This window comes from Neopelma chrysocephalum, unplaced genomic scaffold (assembly GCF_003984885.1).
Source record: "Neopelma chrysocephalum unplaced genomic scaffold, ASM398488v2 Primary Assembly neopelma1_149, whole genome shotgun sequence".
Lineage (NCBI taxonomy): Eukaryota > Metazoa > Chordata > Aves > Passeriformes > Pipridae > Neopelma > Neopelma chrysocephalum.
The window spans coordinates 395,466-421,073 of NW_020897811.1; the positions used below are offsets into that span (position 1 = coordinate 395,466).

The window sequence follows — 25,608 nt, forward strand, 5'->3', positions numbered from 1 at the left end:
AGCCACAGGCATGGAGCGCCTGGCTCAAGGTCAACTCCAGCCTGCGGCAGGGACGGGAGCAGCACCGAGGTCCGCCGGCTCCCACGGCCGAGACCTGAGCGCTGTTGGACAGCCCCCATCGGGGGTTTGGCTGGAGGGGCAGGTTTCCACGCTGGAGAGGTGGGGGGAAGAAGGGCGGGGGCGGTGCCGCTCCTTGGACAAGCTGTTGCGAGGCGGCCGACAGGAGAGCTGCGCCCGGCAGCGCGGTCCCCGCGGGGGTCTCCCCCCAAAATCCGGCTGCTGCCGGGGAGAGGTGGGGCCGAGCATCCCCCGCCCGCGGGTGCGCGCGTGTGTCTCGCCGCGCCGGGTGCGCGCATCGCTCCGTCCCTGAGCGCGCCCGCGCTGGCGCCGTGTCTGCGTGTCTGTGTGTCTCCGTGTCCCTGCGTGTGCCCGTGTGTGTGTCTGCGTGCGCCCCTCCGTGTCACACCGTGTGCTCGTGCCCCTCCCCGTCCCCCCGGTGTGTGTGTGTGTGTGTGCAGAGCCGCGCAGCCCCGCGGTGCCCCCCGGGCTCCGCGGGAGGAGCCGCTCCGGGAGCTGCGGCCGCCCCGAGGCGCAACAGGCGGATGGCGGCGGGCGGCGGGCGCTGAAGGCGAGCGGGGCGAGGCGGAGGGAGCGGACCGGGCGGGATGCGGGCGGAGGAGCCGCTGGCGCTGGCGGCCCCGCGGGCGGGCGAGGCGGAGGCGGAGGCGCCGGGCGAGGAGCGAAGCGGCGGCGGCGGCGGCAGCTGCTGCAGCAGCGAGCGGCTGGTGATCAACATCTCCGGGCTGCGGTTCGAGACGCAGCTGCGGACCCTCTCCATCTTCCCCGACACGCTGCTGGGCGACCCCAGCCGCCGGGTGCGCTACTTCGACCCGCTCCGCAACGAGTACTTCTTCGACCGCAACCGGCCCAGCTTCGACGCCATCCTCTACTATTACCAGTCCGGGGGGCGGCTCCGCCGGCCGGTCCATGTGCCCCTCGACATCTTCCTGGAGGAGATCCGCTTCTACCAGCTGGGCCAGGAGGCCATCGAGACCTTTCGGGAGGACGAGGGTTTCATCCAAGAGGAGGAGAAGCCCCTGCCCCAGCACCACTTCCAGCGTCAGGTCTGGCTGCTCTTTGAGTACCCCGAGAGCTCCGGGCCGGCCCGCGCCATCGCCATCGTCTCCGTGCTGGTCATTCTCATCTCCATCGTCATCTTCTGCCTGGAGACCCTGCCAGAGTTCCGCCAGGAGCCCAAGGGCGCCCAGCCTGGCTTCGGGGAGGCGGCACCGCTCGGCGACGAGGCGCTGCTGCTGCCGCCGCCGCCGCCCCCGAGCGGGACCCCGCCGCCCCTGCGCCCTGCCGCCGGCGCCGGCCCCTTCTTCACGGACCCCTTCTTCCTCATCGAGACCCTGTGCATCATCTGGTTCTCCTTCGAGCTCCTCGTGCGCTTCTTTGCCTGCCCCAGCAAGCCCGAGTTCTCCCGCAACATCATGAACATCATCGACATCGTGGCCATCATCCCCTACTTCATCACCCTGGGCACCGAGCTGGCTCAGCAGCAGCAGCAGAAGCAACAGTCGGGGGGCAGCAGCAACAACGGGGGCCAGCAGCAAGCCATGTCCCTGGCCATCCTCAGAGTCATCCGTCTGGTCAGAGTCTTCAGGATCTTCAAGCTCTCCAGGCACTCCAAGGGGCTGCAGATCTTAGGGAAGACTCTCCAGGCCAGCATGAGGGAGCTGGGCCTCCTCATCTTCTTCCTCTTCATCGGGGTGATCCTCTTCTCCAGCGCTGTCTACTTTGCAGAGACTGATGACCCTGACTCCCTGTTCACCAGCATCCCTGATGCTTTCTGGTGGGCAGTGGTGTCCATGACCACCGTGGGCTACGGGGACATGTATCCCATGACCATTGGTGGCAAGATTGTGGGCTCCTTGTGTGCCATTGCAGGTGTGCTCACCATTGCCCTCCCTGTTCCTGTCATCGTGTCCAACTTCAACTACTTCTACCACCGAGAGACTGATCATGAGGAGCAGTGCCAGTACACCCACGTCACCTGTGGCCAGCAACAGTCACCCTTCTTTGAGCCTAAGAAGGGGGACAGTAATCAGTCTCTCAGCAAATCTGAATTCCTGGAAGCAGAAGACCTGGAGTCCGTGAAATACTCCAACTTCATTCCTCCCAGTAACCAGGGTTTTAAAGAGAAGAAGATGCTGACAGAGGTGTGATCAGTTATGTTCTCCTGGGTCCAGACACAGAGCTGCGAGCTGCTGTACAGCAGCCTTCCTACAAGCAGCTGGATCTATTCAGCATTTACATGCCAGACTGTGAATTGTGATACCGTAAACAGAATGATTGTGATAATGGGCTCTTCTGTCCTGATTTGCTGTTTCTCATTACTGTGTGCTGCCAGAAATGTTCTTGCTTTATTCTGTGGAGTGCTAGCTGTCATCCCCACTCCCCTGTGAATTTCTTTCTCTGCTTTTGAAGACTGCTTTTAACCCAACATTTGCCTCTGAAACCAAGCCTTGTTACTCCACTGGCAGAGAAGCCCTTGCCACTACTTCGGCTGAAGGATTCAGCAGAGTGAACAGTTAAAGGGGCCGCAAACATCTGGCTCAAGCTGTGCCCTTGGTTCCTGTGCCGGCGCGGTGCCCTTGGCTGTGGGATCGGTCACGCCTGCCATTGCCTTTGAATAATGGAAACGCTGCAGCCAGGAGCACAGCGAGCTCTGCAGCTGTAGGGGAGAGTCAGCAAGCAGATGCCTGCCTTCTTTGCAACCCTTGGCATGCTAAAGATACTCTTTTTGGTTTGTGTTTCAAGAAAAAAAAAAAAGGTGCATAGATCTGAAGGCTCTTTTGCTGCTTGTCACCGTATGTACCATATATCAACAACAGGCTTGTAGCAGTCAACAGTATTGGTGATGATTCTCTGTATTTTGAGCTTATCTCAGCCTTATTTATGCCAGTGCCCTGATGTGAATTGGCCTTTATAGTACCAACTTAATCTTCGTAGTGGTAAGTGCCTTCTGATGCAAGGCGCATTTGAGTAAATTCATTTGTTATCTCCACACAATAGCGTTTAATAAGATGTGCTTTATGCCTCAGATACCCAGCTCTGTATTTGGGCATGTGAGAGCAGTTGACTCCACTGCTTTTTTTCATTGAGCATTTGTATAGCTGAGGGAAGTTTGCATGGTAGTATTTTGTTGACAAGGCTGAAAAATTCTGACCACAGGCAGCTGCACCTGTGCTGTGGGAGGATCTCACTGGTTTAAGGACTCACAAGCATAAATTGCCGCAGGGTAAGTGTGTTAACATTTGAGACTGTGGTTACAAACTTCCCTAAGCTATCTGCACAAACCCAACGATTTCGAATGAGGGGAGAAGCAACTGGCCTTGAAGGGATGCTTTTGCTGTATGACTGATCCAGCCAGTGTTTGGTGTTTCATGGATAGAAGGGACAGCAGTGTTTTTTGGACTGGGTTTTATGAGAGCAGTGTATGCCAGCAATGCAAGATATGCATAGCTTGGCCTGCAGTGCTGGGTTTGCCAAGGGACCAGAGATTTGTGTCTTAAGATGCACATTTTGCTTCTCAGATCATTGAATTAGTTTCAGTCAGCTCCGCCTTACACCTAACTTTAAAATGTTTCAACTGCTGCCAGCAGGTGAAAAGGGGGAATGGATGCTTTCAGATTCTACTGGAAAATTTTTCTGCAAGGAAAAGCCTTTCTTGTTCTAAATCTAAGTGTATATTTTGCATTCACATGTCTGCATGTGTATGAAAGCAAAGGCAGCCGTTAATGCCTTGCATGATCTTGTATGATATGCATATTAGAATGTACTACATATTGCATGTGACACATGGAATACATAAACCAGACATAATATCAAGGTGCAAAATACATAGAATGCATTTTATGTATGTATAATGCTTTTCAGCCATAAGGCTAAGAATGCTAGAGGCATATCATAGAATCATAGAATGGCCTGGGTTGGGAGGGACCTAAAAGATCATCTGGTTCCAACCCTTCTGCTGTGGACAGGGACACCTTCCACTAGATCAGGTTGCTCAGAGCACCATCCATATACTTTAATATAGTCAGAACTGGCTGTGAGAAGGGATCTGTTTGCATCTTCATTACCCTGCCTGTTTTCAGTCATCTTGAGATATGGCTCCATGCCTAGAGTGCTTTTACTGTGGCCTCTCCTCATCTGAGCCCTGGTCATATGGTAGAAGTTGTTTGTGCAAATCCCGACTCTGCTCCGTTTCTCCAGAGCCCTGTTATCCTCTCCAAGGTTTTTAGCATGTGGGGATCTCCCATGGGGTCAGCACACAACCATTATATTAAAATCTCTGTTCTCTCTCTCTCTGAAATCAGGAGGAAAATGCCACTTGTGTCAGTCTGGGAGATACAGGCGTGGTGTGGTGAGGGCTCGTAGCTCAGAGGAGTGTGCCTGAATAATGTATAATTTCTCTTTGCTTCCTTGGGATTGAGGCAAAGGTTTGTGGAGCTCTGGGCCTTGGGAGCCATTCTGCATCCCTTGAAGAGTGTAACCAGCTGGTGGGTAAGTTGTCCTGGTGAATAAGTGGGACTGAGGAAGGATCAGCGTGGTGGCATCTCTGTTGATTTTGTCTAAAAGGACCCAAGTCCAGGTCATTGAGTTTATTCAGTAAAAAGCTGGTGTTGTTGTTAGTTGTGTTTCAGGGTCACTATAATGAAATCTTTACTGTGAGGGAAAGAGAGGGACTTCCCTTCAAATTTCATGTTGGTGGAAACCAGCAAAAGAACCTGCTGTTTAAGAGGAATGTTTCAAGGCTGCTGCCCTATCCTAGCAGAATGCCCATGTTTGGGGATATTTTATGCCTGAGTATATCAGCTGATAGAAGTTTCCCCAAAGTAAGATATAAAAAACTCAGGTTAAAACATAAGTTCAGGAGAAGTCACGAGACACACGCTGAGCCTGTGTCAGAAAATTCCTGTGCTTGTTTCTTCCCTTCAGCCTGGCCCCGTTGCCCCTGCCAGGCAGGAGCCCTCCCTGCTCAGAACAGGTTGTTCTCCTGACCAACGTGACAGACATCTGGGCATGGAGACTCCGGCAAAAAGAGAGATTTCCTGTTCTCTGGTGAAATTCAGCAGTGAGTTTCTAGTGGGTTTTAAAAGTCTTCATACAGATGAGGGGCGTGCGTACCCAAGGTGCGAAGGAATTCTGTTGTAAACAGGCAGCTTTGTGCAGATTTTGTCATCCACATTTTTAATTTTTCAAAAGAAAGTGCATGTAAAAATGTGCAAAGCAGGAGTGGTGCTTGTTCCCTGGATTTTCTGTGTTAGAGCGAAGAGAAATGCAAAGAGCTCACAGAAGTGTGGAAATTGTAACCTTGGGAGTCATTTGGGCATGTAAATCCTTCTCTGAGCACCTCCTGAACTGCAGTGAAGTCCCAGAGTCATCAATAATCCCACATATTATAGAGCTTGTGGAATTTGATATTTTTATTAAGGTTTTTTTGGGGTTTTTTTGTGACTGAAGTGACATAATGGCACCTGTGCCATCGACTTCACAGAGGTCTCGTTGTCACCAAATCACAGAAATGCTTTCAAGAATTTTACCTCAAGTTCTCAGCCCATAGCACTCACCCCTGAATGTTCAAAATGCAAATCTGTCTTGTTCCTTCTGAAGCTATTTCCTTCTGAAGGTAGAGCACATCCTTGTGAAGCCAAGTAGGCACCTCCAGGGAGTTGTTTCCATAACAACCTCCTGGACTGTTTCTCTCTACGCTGTGACTGTGGCTACAAGCAAAAGCCCTCGTTGGATATTTTGTTTTCAGATATTAGCACCTCATCTTCACACATGTTTTCCTTGCTTCCTGAAGATGATCCCATCACCTTGTATCATGTACAACTTGTCCTGTCCAACTTCAGAAGGACAGTTACCAGCCTTTGAAAGAAGGGAGTGCAAACCTGGAGATGGGAAGAGATTTAACTTGTACACAGAGGGGTGGAGAGTGTTTGAAGGGACAATCTGAGCACTCAGTCAAGGAGCTGAGGGTCAACTGGCCTGTGGATTTAGAGTCATCTGGGTGCCTGGTGACAGGGAATACAATCTAAAGCATCACATGAAAAAAACAGAATCTCCTCTTTCAGCAGTCTCACTAGGAAATAGTTTTGCAGTGGAAAAGACTATTGTTCCTTCCTGATCCCTTGACTGGTTTGTGACAATCAGCTCCCCAGAGAATTTTCCCGCTGGATGTTTTGCACCAAAGCAGGACAGGGCAGAAATCATCTCCTTGGAGGTGGGGAAGGAAGAAAAAGAATTCTACTGAGGACACCATTTTTTAATCCACTTAAAGGACTGTAAGTGTGAAAGGCACGAAGACCTGTTTTGTGATATTTCAAGATCTGCATTACCGGTGGATTCCTGCACTTCCTTCCAAGATGAAATTCCTGTTCTGCTCCTATGTGGAAAATGTTGGAATTCGGTATTTCTGAGCAATTTTCTGTTTGGCCATTTTCTTTCATGGATAAAAACTTACTGCTACACCAGCCATGGGGGTGAAGGTGACTGGACTTGGTGTTCTCTCCTTGGCTGTCTTGTTCAGTGTACAGAGATCCCTCTGGAGATAAAGAAGAGTGAGTATAAAGGAAATTCAGGGCGGTAAGAGAGAGGGTAAGGACTGAAGTGTCTTCTGTACAATGATGGAAAGAACAGCATCAACCCTGAAAGCAGAGGAATAAACAGCTCCAGCATTGGCTGCTGTAGCTAAAATAGGTAAGGTTTCTTTTTGTTCTATGAAATTAATGACTAAGAATTTCTTGAAACTAATGAGGAAGGATTTTATAATTAAGATTTGCAGCCTAAAGGGAGAATCTGGTTCTAGGTGAAGACAGAAAGATAATTATAAACTACAAAAATATAGTATGAGCCAGATCCTCACCATCTGCTGATTCAAGCTGGCAAAACTCCTTTTAGTACAACTACCTTGGATTATATTGGGCTCCAACTTCAATCTTCTGCATCAAGTCAAAGCTTATGTGCTGTTTGTTAAACTGCTTATTTTTGTTTGTTTTTTTCTTGAGGTCCTGTTTACACCAGGGAAGGATCTGCAGGTTACAGCAGGAGTTAACCACAGCTTTCCCAAAAGTGCTCATCTGACTTGAGTCCAAGTAAGTCTACCGAGCTCAGCAAAGTTAAGCTTCTCTTTAAAGTTTCTATTGACAGAAATAAGAGCAGCAGCGTTTTGTCTATTTATTTCTTAGTGGTGGTAGTATCTGGAGAAATCCACAGGGAAGTTTAAGACTAAAGAAGATCCTGCCCTCAGTGGCAGCCCTGTGAGCACAAGATAGCTCTATTTACGTTGCTGTAAATGAAAGCACAGCCTTGAGCTCTTCATCTTGCTCTTTGAAGTCGCACTAGAGACAGATCCCATTCTGAAGACATTTGTAGCCATGTTATCAGCAGGTTCACAGTCTAATGCCTGAATTGCAGTCACCTGCTTTACACAGAAGGAGGGGAGCAGGTGTTTGCGGGATGAAAAGACTTAATCCCCTGATGAAAGGAACCTGTGAATGCTGAGTGTCCTTAGCTGCCACCAAAGACAGTTGGTGAGGAAATTGCCTGCCAGCTTCAAGGAGGAGCTCTTCTTTTGGAGGGTCAGGTCCTAAGTAACACATGAGCCCAGCCAGGGAAATAAATCCAGAAAGCAGGCAGAGAGTGCACTAATTGTTTTCAAGTGTAGCTTATGCTGTTAGTACCTGTTAGTTCCACACGCTTTCCGTGGGTTTTCCTGTGATCCAGGGAAGTCTGTCTGGGGCTTGTTGGCTGATACAAGAGCTTGCATATCATAGCGTGGTTTTACACTGTGGGAAACACATGGCTGTGATCAGTGTGGGTTTTACATTGCTAAAGCATAAACCTTCACTGATAAACCCTCACCATTGGGAATATCCATGTTGTCTGTAGTACAAATTAATAAGAGGGGCTGAAGCAATGTGCAAGTACTCCTTAGTGAAAAGAAAGACAGGATTTACAGAAGAGAAAGTGCTCATCAACTTCCATGGTCACCCCAAATAACTGAAGCTGTGTTGACTATTTATTAGAGACAAGATCTATGGGAAACTTTTGTCTTATCCTTGAAGATTCAGTAAGTCCTTCTTTGGCTTTATTTTCACTAAGATATTTATTCAGTGGTATAAAGTTTTGGAAGGCTCTTAGTCAAAAAATGCTGTAAATCACGAATTTATCTATTTAATTACCAAATTCAGCTGTTGTTTGTTTAAAGAAAACCTAAGGTTAGATAAATACTTTCTTAAGAATATGAGTGGTATGACTCCTAATTTAAGTGTGAGAGAAGAATCAGGCCCAAAGAAGAGGGCTGTAGATGACGAGAGTAAATCTCTTCAGGTGTTGCAGAGACACATTCCATTCACCTGAAAGGTTGTACACAATTTTACACCAACAAAAGGTTTAGTTTTTAGAGTACATATTGGTGTATACTCCAGTATATGTTGGTGTATCCTCTTACATTCTTTGGAGGGAAATTAAATGGTATTTTACAAGAAAACTGGAGCATTACCCTCTCTTCTTGCTGCTCCTTGACGCATCTGTTGTTTTCAATTAGCTTGATGGCATCCATTTTCAGAAAGCAGATGCTGCCCTCTTTTACACGGGTGCAATTCTGGAATAACTCCACTGACGTCAGTGAAGTGACTCCAAATTTATCCCTGTTGAAAGCAGAATTGGACCACAGTCCTTTTGTCTGCGTATCTGCTCTGGAGCTCTCAGGAAGGTGTGCTGTTGTCACACCATAAGGTGGAGGCAAGTGCCTGTGTGCTGTGCCATGCTCAGGTCTCTTGTATCCTTGACATCACACTCACGTGCCAGGGCTGGAGCAGAATCCAGGCTAGTGAGGGGCTTGTGTGGTCACCAGGTTCCTCATGCAGAGGGCTGGTCCTAAATTCTTGACTGTTCTCCTATTCCAGTTTGCGTTGGCTTCCTCTTGCTTGGACGTTTTCTATGTGGATGCAGAGTATTTTAAACTCCAGAAATGTGATTGCAAGTCTTAAATAATATAACAACAGAAGGGTGGCAGAGGTAGATGTGGAGACAAACTCTACCCCTCCTACAGGTTTTTGCTGTTAGAGCTACGTGAAAATTGCTGCAGTCGTGGTAGGTTGGCTGTACATCTGCTGGTTTCAGAGTCTCTGTTTTGAGGGAATACTAAGTTTAAACAAATTGGGCTGTATCTTTCCTGCTCTTAACTCTTTGGATCTTGGTCATGCCTTCCCTGAAACTGGACAGCAAGCTTCATATGCTGTACAAAAAATGCTACATGAGATGGGAGAGGTCAGGGTGAATAGAAGAAATAGAGGCATAGAATCACAGAATGTTTAGGGATGGAAGGGACCTTAAAGATCATCTAGTTCCGTGGGCAGGGTCACCTTCCACCAGACCAGGTTGCTCAGAGCCCCATCCAACCTGGCCTTGAACACTTCCAGGGATGGGGCAGCCACAGCTTCTCTGGGCAACCTGTGCCAGGGCCTCACCACCCTCACAGGGAAGAATTTCTTCCCAATATCCAATCTAAACCTGCTCTCTGGCAGTTTTAAGCCATTCCCCCTTATCCTGTCACTCCAGGCCCTTGGAAATAGTCTCCCTCCATCTTCTTGTGGGCTGCCTTCAGGAACTGGAAGGCCACAATTAGGTCACCCCAAAGCTTCTCTTCTCCAGGCTGAACAATCCCAACTCTCTCAGCCTTTCCTCACAGCAGAGCTGCTCCATCCCTCTGGTCACCTTGGTGTCCCTCCCCTGGCCTCACTCCAACAGCTCCATGTCCTTGCTGTGCTGGGCCCCCAGAGCTGGAGGCAGCACTGCAGGGGGGTCTCCCCAGAGCGGACCAGAGGGGCAGAATCACCTCCCTTGATCCATTCTCTGAGTCAGTAAAAAAAAAGAGTAAAGATGTTCCTCCAGGATTAGTCCTGGGATTGTTCAGAATATTAGCAGTAGAGCTGAGACTACAAAATTTAGCAGTGAAGTAACCTAAGTGTCATCTTCAAGACTGTGGATTAGGACACAGAACTAGATGACCGAATAATTCACTTTAAAGAAATGGAAATATATTAAATAGCACAGAAATTAATGTCATAGAGGTTAATGTCTGGAAGACAGACAGACAGAAAGAAAGATTGGGGATGCTTAGATCAGCCAGAGTGCCAGTGTCACTTACTGAGCCACCAGAGTAATGCAGCCATAAAAACTGCAGGTGCAAGTCTTTGAAAGTCTCAGAAGAAGCATGTTCAGTGTCACCTGGGAAGTATTAATTTCATAAGGCCTCATCTGGAATGCTGTGTGAATGGTTGGTGACCTAAATTTGGTCAGGAAGGATGCACAGAAGAAGAGCAAGAACAATCAGGTGAATGGAAATTGCTTTGCAAGTGGAAGCTGGAGTAGGCTGACTTCTATAGGCTAGCAAAAGATGGACAAGACTCCTCTAGTCAGGAAAATACTGGGGGCAAAGTAAACAAAAGAGAAGAAAGAGATGAGAAATTTTAAGATCTTCCCACATATCTTGTGTCCTCCAGCTTGTTTGACGTAGTGCACCCATTTACCTACAAAGCACCAAGTCCTGGTGATTTTATTATTTAATACTTGGGGTTTGTGGGTAGGAGGCAGAACTAGAGGAGGAGCTGTGAGTCTTGGGAGGTGTTTTTTCTTGATGTGAGTGGGATCCTAGGAGTGGGGTAGGGTGGGGCAAGGAATACCAGATCACTCTAGGAACCACTCTAGAGACACAGAGGAAGTTCATACCCCTTTAAGTCCTACCAAACTATGTTCATTGCACTTCCCCTTCAACCTGGAACTGCTGCTGACCTCATCTAGTCTCTTCTCCCTATCCAGAGCTCTCCAGCCCTGTGCTGATCTTCCTTCTTCTTGGAGTTTCTGGTCATTCCTCAACTACCATGAGCTCCCTGGAATCACTGGAACAAGGCATTGCATCTCTTGTTGAGAAAAGCCTCGAGCCAGCTCTGCTGCAGCTCAGTCAGGTTGTCTGATTTGAGCAACCTGGTCTAGTGGGAGGTGTCCCTGCCCATGGCAGGGGTTTGGAAGGAGATGATCTTTAAGATCCCTTCCAACCCAATCCACTCTATGATTCTATGATTTGTATGAAGAAATAGTCAGTGATGCATGATCTTCAACAACTGTTGTTCGCAGAATTGTAGAATCATTAAGGTTGAAAAAGATCTCCAAGATCATCAAGTCCAACCTTCAGTCGAATATCACAGTGCCCAGTGAACCATTTCACGAAGTGCCACATCCACTTTCTTTGAACACTTCCAGGGATGGTGACTCCACTTGCCTGGGCAGCCCATTTTAATGCTTAACCACTCTTGCAGCGAAGAAATTTTCCTAATATCCAACCTGAACCTCCCGTGGTGCAACCTGGGGCCATTTCCCCCTGTCCTACTGCTGGTTGCCTGGGAGAAGAGGCTGCTCCCACCTCGCCACATCCTCCTTTCAGGGAGTTGTAGAGAGCAGCACTGTTGAATGGATTTACCTATTACCTGGTGTCAGAGAGCCAAACCTAGGACATCTACTTTAGCATTGTAGTTTTTGTTCAAATAAGTATCACAAATCTGTATTTCTCAAGCTCTGGATTATTCTCATATTTTAATGTATCAATTCTCTCAGGTACATTCCTTTTAATACTCTAGACTGTGGGCTTTCATGCTTACAAAATAATGCCCAGAAAGCAATTGATCTTTGCAGTCTGTCCTTGGAAATGGCGCTGTGACTTTCAGAAACGTTTTGGAGGGTATTCAGTATTGCTTACACATTAGTCTTTTATTTGATGATCTACTACAGCTTTCAGCAGTGAATTGCAAACATTTCTCTAGGGCGTATTTCCTCATCAAAAGGTGCCCCTTCCTCAAAATCAGAAATATTTGTGAGAGAGGTTTTGTTTCAGCTCGTTTTGATGTTCTTTACAAAAGTCATGTTTGGAAAATTTTGCAATGTACATGATCATTTTCTTAATGTTCCAAATATTTGTCCTTTTTAAATGTTTTTTAAGAAAATGTATGTAAAGAAGGTAAAACACCTTACATTCGTGTCTTATATATGTGGATCTATAATGAAAGATATAATGTGGAGTTGGGGTTTGTGAGGGTGTTTTTTTTGAAAGGGAGGGGACTGCCCTTTGTTTAGGAGAGTTTATTTTTAAGAGACTTTTTTTTTAAGCAATGTAGTGGTAGCCATTGGTTGTTTCTGGTTGCTAGCAGTGTGGCTCCAGTGTCAGCTCCAAAACTTCCTTGAATTAAGGTAAATGTTGTGGATACACTAGTGACAGAAGGGATGTCCCAGTGCTTTGGCTGTGGCTGAGCCAAGCTAGTTGTTCTTTTCTGAGCTGGAAAACCTGTCCAGGTAAAAAGTTCTCTGAGACCAGAGTGCTTTTACAGCACAGTCTGACTTGCTAGGACGTGTCATTTTGAATTCTGAACTCCTCCTTTTCCCATTCAGCTGGTCATCTTTTAGGAACTTTTACTTGGAGAGTAATGGGGGGGGGGGGAAAGGAAAGGGGAAAAAATCCACAAAAAATTATTACTGAAAAATTTCTGGGTGAATTGAGAATGGAGGGAGAAGTCACTATCTGGAATGTGCTGTAGCTCCCCTCCTTACTTACTTTTTTCTTGGCTCTTTAAAAAACCCTCAAACCTGTGCAGATTTGTGAAGTGCCATTAACACTTAACTAAGGGGTTTTCAGAGGAGATGAGTTGGGAGTTCTTTGCGTGGTAACCACTAATCAACATTTCCATAGAAGATGCCTGAATACATGTTGATCAAGCCAGCTGCAGCTGTGACAAAGCTGTGATGGATTTTGGAGGCTGGTGCATCTTTCCATCCCCAGTCACAGAACCTACGTAGCAGCAAAAAACACCCACTGGTACTTCTGGCTCTGGGATTTCTGCTTATTAGTAATTGCAGCAAAAAGGGATGTGAAGCTTTTCTTTAGTTAAGAGACCACTTAATGAGGAGGGTCTTGGTAATTAAATTCTGGATTTGGTGTCAAGGGGACAGTCCCTACTACTGTCACAGGGCCTTTGGATGTCCCACATATCTCAGTGCCTTGGCAATAAAACAGGTCAGTATTAGGCCATTTAGTTTCTTTTTCCTAAACCATTTAGACATGGAGATCTTTTTGAGTATGCCCCATCTCTTCCCTAACACCTAGATGATGTCAGGAGCTCCTCCTCCTCAGGACACAGTGTTGTGTTACTGCCATAAAAGGAGTAATGAGCAGATGGACAATGAGGATCAAAGAAACACAGGAAGACATTTGGCCCTGTGTGTGAGACTTGTGTAATACCCAAATGCTAACAAGTCCTGCTCTATCGACCCTGATTCCTGTTTTTCAAATCATCATCATGGCCGGGCTTCGCAAACAAAGATTTGGGAAGGGCTCTACCCACATTTGCTACAAGCCTGCTTGTGGCTAAAAAGGCCAATGAGAGATAGACAGGTCCAGTTGCAAAAGGCACAGCAGAAAGACTCCTTAGGTGGTATGGACAAGACACGATTCTTTCTGCATTGTCTTTTCTCCTCGAGAGGGATCCTGCCTGCGTTCTCAAAAGAAGCAGCAGCGTTATGGATTGTGTGTCTCCAGGCCTCCCAATTGGAGGCCAGAGTAGACCAGCGATGATGAAGTTTTTTTCAAATACTTCAAATACAAAATACTTGGTGCAACCCCCTTGTTTGTGACTCTCTTGTTCCCTTCTGGGCCGCCCTGTGAATTAAAAGTGTGCAAAATATTTCCGTGTGACAAAGCCCGGAGCTGACTTACTGTGAGGTGAATTGAGAGCTCATGGAATGCTCTGTGGAGATAAGAGGCTGATATCAACTTCTCACAGCTGGTTCAAGAGAAGGAAATTCGAGCAAGTTTTTCTCTTAGACCTCATGAGTTGGTAAGGGACCACGGTGGTAAAGCAGCAGCAGAAGATACGCTGGAGATGGGAGGAGTTCACAAGCTCTTTCAGAGATTTGTATCAGCTCTCCAAGCATGAAGGGCTGATACTGAACAGTGAAATCTGCACTTTTGAATCTGGCAAGATGGTTTTTTTCCTGCAGATTTTCACTGGCATTGTTAGGAACTAATCCTCCTAAATACTTTGCTGGTTTTTCTTCCTTTATGATCTTTCAGAGGAATAGGAGGATACATAGAATAGCAATTATGGCTCTTCATGGTTTATATTTAGTCATATATTGGTGATTCAGAGACAAGCATATGTAAAAAGGCCCAGATGAATCCTCTTGCAAATTGCTTTCTGTCCTGTAGCACATTTAGGTGCCTGAGTCTTTCATGCAAGGCATGAGTCTCACAAAAACCTTATGTTTTTGGAGAGGGACTGTTGCCATGTCTTTGTGCCCACCACGATGCACGAGGAGTTTTTTTTGATGGCTGAAATATTTTAACAGTCCTACTCATGCAGAGACTTGGTTTCAGGCAAATGGAACCAAATTCTCACATTTTTCTTCTGATGCCAACTAGGCAGTGTGGTACAGGGTGCTTTAGAAGCCTTTATTTTTTCAGATGGTCAATTTTCATTATGGTTAGGAAACAAGACCTGTTTATCCTGGAAATCCAGTGTTTTAAAGCATAACAGAAGTTTCTGTTTGAGTGTTTTTGAGTTTTGACTGTCAGATCTGCCACAGCACCACGCTGGTCTGTGGGTAGGCTGATGCTGCTCACTGGCACATTCTGGGTCTGGATCTGGTATGGATCTGACATTTCATTTTTCCTGTGCCTCAATTCCCCTAACTGCAGAAGGGAAATAAAATCTTTCTCTCCTCAGTATGCAGTTGGGTGTTCATCAGTGATAAGGTTTTATAGGAACAATTAGTGTATCCATTGGTAAACTTACTTGTCTTCAAGTAATGCAAATGACCGTGATTTTCCTACAGGGAGTCACAAGCAGGTGGTGTGAGGCAGGCTTGGGAAATTAGGATCATAGAATGGCCCGAATTGGAAGGGATCTTAAAGATCATCTCATTCCAACCCCCCTGCCATGGGCAGGGACACCTTCCACTACACCAGGTTGCTCAGAGCCCCATCCAACCTGGCCTTGAGCACTTCCGGGGATGGAACATCCACATTCTCTGGACACCCTGTGTCCTAGATGTTCAGCTGGGGCAGCTGGTTACTGTGGGAACTCTAGGGAGCTTCTCTGTAAACCTGTTTCTGATTTCACATGGTTGTAACTTCCATAAAGGGCATCATTATTTTCACAGCTGGAAACAGGATAAATGGGATGTTGACCCTCTTTAATTGCTTCAGTTACATTGCCTCTATTAATAGTATCTTTTTAGGAAGAAATTCTTTACTATGAGTGTTGTGAGGTACAGAAACAGGTTGCCCAGAGAAGCTGTGGCTTCCCCATCCCTGGAAGTGTTCAAGGCCAGGTTGGATGGGGCTTTGAACAACCTGGTCTAATACAAGATGTCCCTGCCCATGGCAGAGGGTTGGAAGATGGTCTTGAAGGTCCCTTCTAACCCAAACCATTCTGGGATTCTGTGAATATTTCCCTACGCCCCTTTCTGTGGTTTCTGTCAATAATCAGAAGCCTCACTACTGCGTATTCAGGCAACTACAGTGGGAGTATAAATACTTAGCTAAGCAGCCAGGCAGTAAGAAGATACCATAAATTCACACTCCCAGAAATCTGGTAGAAGACAGCACTAAAAATAATGTCTGTTAAAGCCTAAACACACCATGGCCTTTGGGAAGTTTTTTCTGGTGAAACAGTTGGACCGATAGTGGAGATCCAAACTTGTCGCTTGTATTTGTGTGGCTGTTTTTGATCACAGTCCTTGTGCCCAGGCGGTTGTTGCTCTGCTGATCCTGGAGTGTGTGACCTGTGCCATACCATACACACCTCCAAAGCAATGCCTTCCGCTCGTGGTGATTTCTTTTAACTCCATGACTCCGTCAAAGCACGGCAGCTTTCCTATAAATTCGTGCAGCTGCTTTGGGTTTGTTAATGTTTTATGGTGCCTGCCTGATGTGCCTCAGCTGCAAGGGCAAAATTAAATATTGCTGGATGTGTGGTGCCAGAGTTAAGCCATGGGGAGGAATAGAGAGAGGGAGAAAGCCAAGCTGAGCCAGAGGAACCCTAGAGACCCTTGGGAAGAGGGGAGAAGTAAGGAGTGGAATAGACTATTACCACTGCCACTACCACGGCAGAAGTTTCCTTGTCCCCAAGCCCCTTTTCCACATTTCTCATTGGCTTCCCAAGACTTGGAGAGAAGGTAGGACCATGGCTGTTTTGCTGTCCCTCAGCAGGCCGTTGTCCTTAGCAACTGTTGTCTTTGCCTCTGCTGCAGACCCAGCTGTAATGTTTTGGTGGTTTTTTGTGTGCTGGTTCCCTGGGTACACTGAAAAGAAGCATTTAAAACAGCAGTGAAGATAAAACAGATGAGGATTTAACGAGGGCTAGCAACTGAAGTTAAAGCTGATAAGGGAGGTTGGATTCAAGTTGAGTAAAACTCAAGTTGCTTCATCTTCTCAGCTGCTTTAAGCTGAAATAACTGACCTTTGTGATCTTTTTCAAAAATTTTAATAAGGACAAGCGTATCTTGTTGAATTTTAATTTAAAATCATTGACTATGCAGTTCTCCCAGAATATTTCTCTTGAAGGGGTGCTTTGTGAATCAAGGGAAAAATCTAAGCCCTGTGTCATAGGCTCATCAAACGCTGATGAGAAGGCTTTGAAATCTGACGCACAGCCCAAATTTTAACATCTGTGGTTTGGCTGCGTAAATGGGAAAGGATTGGGAAACTGTGTGGGTGCTTGAACAAGAGCATATGTGCCAAATGTGTCCACAAATGTGTGTGTAAAGGTTTGGTGGACAGTTGGTGCTGGAAAGCTGTAGGCTACAAAAGCTACAAGTTTTTGCAGTGATCTGAAGTAAAATGCAAATGATGTGTTAAATAGCAAGACTATGAACTGAAGTTGGTTTTATATAGTACTTTGAACATACCAAGCATGTTGTGAGCAATAGCTGTTCATAGAATCATAGAATAGTCAAGGCTGGAAAAGACCTCCAAGATCGTAAAGTCCAACCTTTGACAGGTCACCTTGTCAACGAGACCAGAGCACTGAGTGCCACATCCACTCACTTCTTGGACACCTCCAGGCATGGGGACTCCATCACCTCCCTGGGCATCCCCTTCCAATGCCTGACCACCCTTTCAGTGAAGAAATTCCTTCTGATGTCCAACCTGAACCTCCCCTGGCACAACTTGAGGCCAATTCCTCTTGTCCTGTTGCTTGTTCCCTGGGAGCAGAGCCCTGGCTACAACCTCCTGTCAGGGAGTTGTAGAGAGTGAGAAGGTACCCCCTGAGTTTCCTTTTCTCCATGCTGAGCCTTTTCTGGGGATAAGATTACCGTTGTTAGTCAAGCAAAATGCCCACAGGAAGGGAGGTGATATTTCTGGGCAAAGACAAGCACCAGCATGGGAGAATCTATAGAATTACACTGAATTCTGGAAAGCCTGAAAATTCAAAGGAAAAACGTGCAGCATGAAAAAGTCTGCATTGTACTGACTTGCTGTCAGGAAGTGCCACTGAGAGCCCGTGAGGAGTTTGTGGGGTGTCACAGTGCCATCCTGTGGGCCATGGAGGTATGAGACAAGCCAACACCTGGATGTGTGACCTGCGCTGAGATGGGGTGTTGGCAGTGGTGGGTTTGGCCATTGTCGTGGTTTCACCCCATCCAGCAGCCAAGCCCCTCACAGCTGCTCCTTCACTCCCCCACCAGCGGGATCAGAGAGAGAACTGGAAGGGCAAAAGCCAGAATGCTCCTGGGTTGACATAAAGACAGTTTAATAGGGAAAGGAAAAGCCATGTACACAAGGCAAGGAAAACAAGGAATTCACTGGTTCCCATGGGTGGGCAGGTGCTCAGCCATCTCTAGGAGAGCAGGGCTCCATCACGCCTAACAGTGACTTGGGATGACAAACACCATCACTCCAAACATCCACACCTTCCTCCATCTTCCTCCCACTGTATGTACTGATCATGGTGCCATATGGTCCGGAATATCCCTTTGGTCAGCTGGAGTCACCTGTCCCAAATGTGTCTCCTCCCAACCCTCCGTGCAGCTCCAGCCTCCTTGTCAGCATGGTGGTAGGAAAAACAGAAAAGGCCTTGTCTCTGTGCCAGCACAACAAAAAATGTCTCTGTATTATCAACCCTGTGTTCAGCACAAACCCAAAATGTGGCCCCATACTAGTCAGTGGGAAGAAAATTAACTCAGCCCCAGCCAAAACCAGCCCAGCCATGAAGGCTCCACTCACATGTGGAGCATCTTCTACCTCAGCATTTAAAGTTTTTAATCTCTTTCATTTGCTACTGCAGATCTATCTAAATAATCAGTGCTGGGGTGTACCATGGACCCTCCACAATGTTCATGCAGCTTTACACCCTGGCTGTGCAGAAGCAGGACTTAGGGGCAGAAACCTCCCCTGATAACAGAGAAACCTTTTTCTTTTTCTTAAGCTGAATGTGGACTGGCTCTTTCAAGACATGAGAGAGGGAGAGCAGCTTCTTTTTGTGTAGTGAGCAGGACCCACAGTGCTGGGAGAGTCCCCTTGCCACCAGGCATCAGAGGAGGCTGGTGTAGGGGCACAGTAGGATGCTGTCCTTGCTGCTGAAGCTCTGTGGGACGTAGGGTTAATGATGCAGAAGAGGAAGTCTGGCTCCAGAGTACTCCTTGGAGAATGGAATGAGACCTCCTGCTCTTCAGTTCTTCCTTCTTTCCTGAGTGAGAGTTTTGCCACTGACAGCCTGGTGGATCCGCCTTGTTTTGTCATTCTACCAGTGTTCTTCTGTCTCCAGAAGTTTGGAGACGAGAGCTGCTTTGGTGGCAGCTGAGGACAAGCATTTGGCCTTGGATTGGATTTAGACACGTAAAACAGAATGGAGGTGGGACTTGGCCACATCACCCATTTTCTGGAGAAAGTCAGTATAGTCTTTGCACAGTGTCATTAAATCCAACAATGTCCTTTTTGGCTGTCAGCGTCAGAATTGAACACAACATGTGCTTGAAAGTTGAGATTCTTCAAGGCAGTTCCAGATGGCTCCCAGGGAGAGAAGTGTGAGCTGCATATGGCCAGCACTGTGTTGGGGTTAAACTGGAGATTTAATTTGGGGAGGGATGATGGAGTCTTGGGGATTCCCCTGAATGTTTTGATTCACTCAGTCAAGCTAAAACTACCAATCTCACATGAGTCAGTTCTGCATCTTTCCACTTATTTTATTTCCAGCTGATTTTATATGTCCACTGCATCAGTGTCCTTTACTGTAGCAGGACATGGAAGGAGTTCATCCTCTCGTTAGAAACTGCTCAGTCCACAACTCTATTGCTCTTTTCTGCTTTTCTGTTTTAAAATGGGCACTATAAATACACTGGATCTGGTCTGTTTAATCATCTCTCCCTTATCTTTGCACAGTATAATAACCTGACTGCCACATGGGTCTGTCAAAATGAAAGCAAGTAAGATTTGCTTCAGTGGAGTTACAGCCACTTGAAATAACTTTCCTCACATCTTTGCTATCCCTAGAAACACTCAAAGCCTGAAATCATTCTCAATTAACTTGCTAGGAGTTGTTTCTTGTTTGTAGATCTCCCTCTTACTTGCACGTAGAATTTAAATGGGATTGGATCTGTCATCACTGAGAAGGATTCAAGGATCTTCCACGTTAGCAGGAGGAGTCAGTTCTGTGTTAAACATGAATCTTTTCAAATCATAAATGTAGGAGGTGTCTGAAATGGGGTTGAAAAATTGCCCAGGTGAGTTTACATCCCATTCCAGAAGATAATCCATTTTTTCATGTCACTGGTCTCAGAAAGCCTCACTGAGGAGTGAGGAGCCTTTTACTGTGAATTCAGGCATCAGTATCAGACTCTCAAAATTAAGGGCAATAAGGGATAGAGAAATGGGTCCCCCAAATTAATCCCTTGCATCCCTCTACGTGTATACGAGGTCCACCTTGTAAAAAATGACAGCAATGTAGTAGGTTTTGTTTCTGTACAAGACCTGCTTTCTGAAATTCAGTCCCTTTGTAGTTCAAGCTGAGCATCCAACATCACTGGCCACTTTGGAAATTCTTGGTTTAGATTTGCACTTTACATTAAAATAGTATTTAAAAGCAAGTAAGCAATAACTGAGTGATGAGTAAGTCATAGGCTGGCAAGGAGTACTTTGGTATTTCATTTCTCTTATGCTTTTTTTCATGTTCATTCCTTTTAAATATTGATTGCTTTTACACTTATAGAATTATAGACATAGAAAAATCTTCTTTGGTCCATCTGCCATTCCTCTGGCCCAGTCAAAGCCTTTCCTATTGCTTTCTCTGTGTGAGTGATAGCAATCATTATTTTAATCATTATTTTAACGATGCCTTCCTTCAAGCGCTATTATAAACTTGGATCTAGTCCCTGGTTTCGTGTCAGTCCTTCACTGCTGTGGTGTGTAAGCTAAACCCTTGCTTATTTGACAGATTTAAAAATGTGAGTTTTTCTGTCCTGTGGCTACACTGTTTGGGTTTTTCCCAATATTTGCATTTTTAAATGATTATGTGTTATACTGTAACTGAGTGCAACAGCTCTTTTGTACTTTCTAAGTGGTTTGCAGACATCTGCTTAATGCTGTACTGTTTGATCCCTGCAGTTCCTTTGTTTATAGAACAGATGACGAAAGACGGTACAGAAAAATTTGGGCTTTTTGATTTACGAATACTTCAAGAAATTTTTTTCATGCCAAACCCAAAAACCTTTTTATGTCATTCATCTTTTTATCTACTGAGACCCCATTTCTTTTGCTATTGATTTTAAGTTTTGCACAACCCTTACTTTGAATAGACAGGTGACATTATATGCAATGCTTGTAGTGCAAGAGGAGTCTTGTTTGCTACCAAAGATCTTTACTAAATGCATTTGCAAACCGTAAAGGAGCAGGAATCTTCTCCCTGTAGATCAGGATTTTACAACTTCTAAGCATTTGTTGGATTATTAATATCCACGATGGATAAAAGGAGATCCTCGATATCACATAATGAATATTTAGACTCTCATCCTCTGCCCTTTACCAGTGGAACATCTCTACTGACTTTGGGGAAGATCCACATCAGATACATCAGTGTAAAACTAAAACTAGAATCAAACCAAAGACCGCTGGGATTGTTCCCTCTGCAGGAAAATCCGGGGATTTGTCATAGGTTCAATTAATGTAGCAGTTGCAGACATCTCTCTCTGCCCCTGAGTTACGTGATGGGGTCTCTGACTTACCAAACTCCAAGCAATCACTGGGATCCAGTGCTGCTCTGAATCTTTTGAGAGCTGTGAACTAGCCTTAGCATCTCAATTTGTTCACTCTCTGTAATCCTTGCATTGAAAACTTTCCAGCATATAAATCCACAGGAAAAAGCTAACATGAAAGAGAACTCACCGAGGGAATTTGGCTTTGAAGATCAGCGTTATATTTAGCCTGTAAAACAGAGATTTCTCACAGCTTTGGTGAACTCAAAGCAAACAGGCCATACGTTTTGTTGGTAGACCTGGCTTTTTTTTCCCTGAGAAAACTTTGTGAGGAGCAAATGCATTTTACAAATCCTTACTTGTGATATCTTGCGCATCTCTGTGTATCTGTAATCACTGCTTAAATGTGTACCTTCTGTGTGAGTGTGAATATATCAATATATATTTATATAAGGATACGTATTTATATATTTTATGTGCTGCTGACATTTTCTCCTTCTGAATCTAGATAGAGCTTTTGACAAATCTAGTTCACTTAGAAGGCTTCTCCAGCCTCTGATGTTTCTCCCACTTCTTTCTGCTCCTTTGGGCTTTGGCAATGTTACAACCAACCTTCTGGCCCAGGGTATACTTTTTATAGCCTGTTCTTTTTCTTTTTCTGGCTACTTGAGTCCTTGTCAAGCAGTAGCAGGAGTTGCAGCAGCACAGGGAACTAGAAAGTGCATGATTTTCATAGTGGAATAAGCTGCTTTGACACTCCTGCACTGAGTGAGGAATGGAATTGTCTTTGTAGAAAATACTGCGTAAAAACAGTTATTTTTTATCTTTCTCCCTCTTTTGTTGTTGAGGACTGCTGATATTTTTAATAACTTATTAAAAGCCCTGTAGGTTCCATGGGTAACCAGCACAGATGGACTTAGATGCAGCTAGAATGGATTGCATGAAAACGTGACAATGGAGAAGTCTCTGAAGAATGAAAGGTTCTTGCAGACCCAACCTGTTTTCCATCTGTTGCCTAATAAATTGTTTCAGATCTGATTTAGAAGAATAAAATGAACATTTTCAATTTTAAATTCCCTCTCTTGCTCTGAGAGACTTCCCTGCCCCTGACATGGAGGGGAGGGGCTTGTGAGCCAAATCGTTAATATAGATCTGTCTCAAAAGGACTTAAAATTAGACACCAGTGGCTGTGGGAATTCCCAAAGTCCCAGTTACAGTAAAAGTCAGACCTTATGTCTCCATGCTTGGAGAGCACAGCACTGCAATGCATCCTAACAAACTTTGTAACCTTCTGATGTATGAAAAAGGTATTTCATCTCCTGCAAGAAGATATGTATAATTCCCAGTAGCCATAAGGAAAAATTGCCCCCAAAACCAATCCCACTAGGCATCAAAGAAATGTAGCACTTTCTATTTTAGCCAGCTGCAGTAATCTTGACAACATATCTCAAATTCAGCCCCTTCAAACGTTCTCCTTAGGAAATGAACCCTTAGGTTGACGTGTCTTGACTGCGATCCATGTAAAATAACACCTTTGTCTTGGGCATTTTTTTTAACACAAGGCTTTTTTTATTTTTCCTTGCTAGGCTGGATTCTGGATGCTGCGAGTCTGTCATGTCAGGATGCTGCAAAAGAGGTGGTTGCATCTTCTTACTGTAGAGTTGGTGACGTTTCCCTGTGTGCAGGGAATCCGACCTTTATGGACAGAAAACTGTTTTCCTTGCTTTGCAGTTCTTTTGGTGCTGTTGGTTTTAAAGGGATCAACACTCTCAGTTCAAAGAAGGTGAAACTAGATGTGAACAGGGATTGGAGGAAGGAGGCAGGGAAAATCCCCTACAAGATTCAAATGTGTCTCATTTCTGGGAAAACCAAATAAAACAGGATTCAACTGCAGCAATTTATGAGCTGTTCATCAAAAACCCCTGACAAGCACTGAGTCCTGTGGGAAGCTGGAAATGACACAGGACATCTCCAAAAGACTCTGTTGTTGAAACTTCCTTTAAACTTTTTTTTTCAAGTGGAAGATCCAGACCTGGCAAATGGGTGAGGTCATCCCTTAGAAGAGCTCTCTCCAGAGAATTGAACAAGTCACTGAAGTCTGTCCGTTTGTCTGCCTGTCTTTTGGCCTCGGGTTACTGTGCTTTTTAAAACTGTGATTTCATAGCTCAGATAAAAGGTAGGTGTTTCACATAGCTCTACAGGTAGCAATCATCCTGTTCATGCAAAATATCTGCTGTGTAAGGGATGGGCCCAAACTAGAGGTGTTTCTCACTTACCTACAAAGCGTCTTGCCTGGTGTATGTACAGTCAGTTCTTGTGAACATGTGAGTCCATTGCCTGCTCTAAAGGAGTTAGTGACTTAGTTTCAGTGGTCATAGAGATTTTCACCGAAATAGCGCTGTTTGTGGTAGTCTTTTGTGTGATTTAGAAGACACAATAGCCAGACAGTTCTGAAATTATGATATAATTGTACTCAGTGTTCCCAGAAAATGCTCTGAAGTTTTCTCCTGTTGCACCATTGTGATAAGAACCTCTGTTGCTTTTCAAGCTCCACAAGTCCATGCTGTGCTGTGCTGAAATTGCTTGAAAACCCAATTAGGATTGAAAAGGGTAGGACAGAGTGGGATACTATGGCCTGGAATTCCCTCCCTTTGGCAGCAGCAAAGGTCAGTCATGCAGCCAAATTTCCATAACCACATGTGGATCCATCCTGTGTGTGTTGCCAGTTCTCTGCATAGGAGAGTGAGAGGGTGGGTAGAAAGAATTGCTTCTGAAAGGGGAGAAGAGTGGAGTAAGCAGGATGACTGGGATTTTCAGAAGTTAGTCTGATGGATGCTGGGCACTGAGTTCCCTAGAACTATTTATCAATAACACCCTCTCTATTTTCATGAGTGACATTTAGCCTGTCTGGCAGTTTTCACAGTCAGTGTGTGAGGGAAAAGAGGTAGAGGGCAGTTCACTCTGCTTTGGCAGCTGTAACAGGCCGGGCTGTAATACCTGAGGGTCTGAACTCTGAGAAGCTGTGACATCCTGACTACCTGTCAGGTTCACAGAGGCTTATAAAAGAAACCCTGACCTGCCAGATGGAAAGTTGCTTCTGGAGCAGGTCTTCTGAGTAGTCCTGAGCATGGATGTGAGGCTGTGGTCCTTAGGCAATGTGTACTCCATGTTCCCAAGAGACCTACTCTGTGTCTTAGTGCAGGCCAGCTTGCACTGTGGGACTTCTCTGAGTCCTGTGTATCCTGATCTTGCCATGTGGCTGACCATGAGTGACCAGAGCTGCCATGGACAGCAAAGGCAGTTGTCTTCAGAGTCAGCCTAGGTGCAGGCTGCCTTTGGAAAAGCATAACTATCCTGCAGAAGTCCATGGATACCCTTCAGACACATGGCACAGCGGTCAGAGACTTTAGACCATGGCTGTGTGCCCACGCAATCAATCAGCAGGGGTGATAGTTACAGGATTGCTTTGCTTTTGCTGTGAGACCTGGTTCTGATGCATTATTTCAAGGAAGACAGTTGGAATTTGCAGGCCAGACCATGTGGTGAAATAAGGAATTTCCTTTATTGGAGCGGCTTGATAGAAATCTGGCTCAACATTTCTGAGAAACTGTTGATGGTGGGGGTTTTTTTGTTTGTTTCAATGAAAACCTGAAGCCTTTCCAATAGAGAACGTGAGGTGTAGAGAATTTTTTGATGGAGCATGTGCTTCAGGCTGTTTGCTGGATTCAGGCTTTGAGAATCCAAGTTCTTTGTAGACAATCCCACACGCAGTGGGAGAAGAGGTTATTAGGCTTGGAAGTTGACCAGGGAGATGGGACTCAACTGAGCTTTGAACAGCAATCATTGTCCTTATTGATGGTGCCATAATATGTGCTTGACTTAAACCCAGCCTTGCACAGGCAAGAACCTGTTAAGTCATGTAATTAGATATCTGTGGTTGTTCCTACCAGTGTGATCCAGTGTTGAATAGGCTAGAACATATGAATAAAATCAGTATTTTTTAAAGTGTGCTGTGTTTTCTTTCTCAAAAAGACTGGCTACCCTCTTGGACTTTATTATGTTCATATGAAATATTTGATGTGAAATCAATGCTGCTTTCTTAGGACAGTCCACGTCCACTTGCAGAAGTGCCCCTTTTCTTCCTCAGAGGTGATTGCTGCAGTCCTGCACTGTCCTCCTGCCACTGAGCTGACCTGGGCACTTTCCAAGAGAGCTGTCTTGCTCCAGCAAGTTCACCTCCTTGGGACTGCTCAGTGGCAATCTTCAAATTAACTCCTCACATCTTTTTCTTGCTTCTTC

The 25,608-nt window shown here is 45.6% G+C and overlaps 1 protein-coding gene across 1 annotated transcript; it reads left to right on the forward strand.

Annotated features, from left to right (window-relative positions):
• The first annotated feature begins 239 nt into the window (after nt 1-239).
• KCNA6 (potassium voltage-gated channel subfamily A member 6) lies at nt 240-25,314 on the forward strand. The gene is made up of 3 exons (XM_027701130.1): nt 240-6,768; nt 7,077-7,163; nt 22,896-25,314. The coding sequence occupies exon 1, from the start codon at nt 666-668 to the stop codon at nt 2,226-2,228; it is 1,563 nt and encodes a 520-aa protein (XP_027556931.1). The 5' UTR covers nt 240-665; the 3' UTR covers nt 2,229-6,768; nt 7,077-7,163; nt 22,896-25,314.
• The last annotated feature ends 294 nt before the right edge of the window (nt 25,315-25,608 follow it).

Bases quoted from the DNA above. Each gene is read 5' to 3' on its own strand.
- KCNA6 (XM_027701130.1), top strand. From the start codon at position 666: ATGCGGGCGGAGGAGCCGCTGGCGCTGGCGGCCCCGCGGGCGGGCGAG.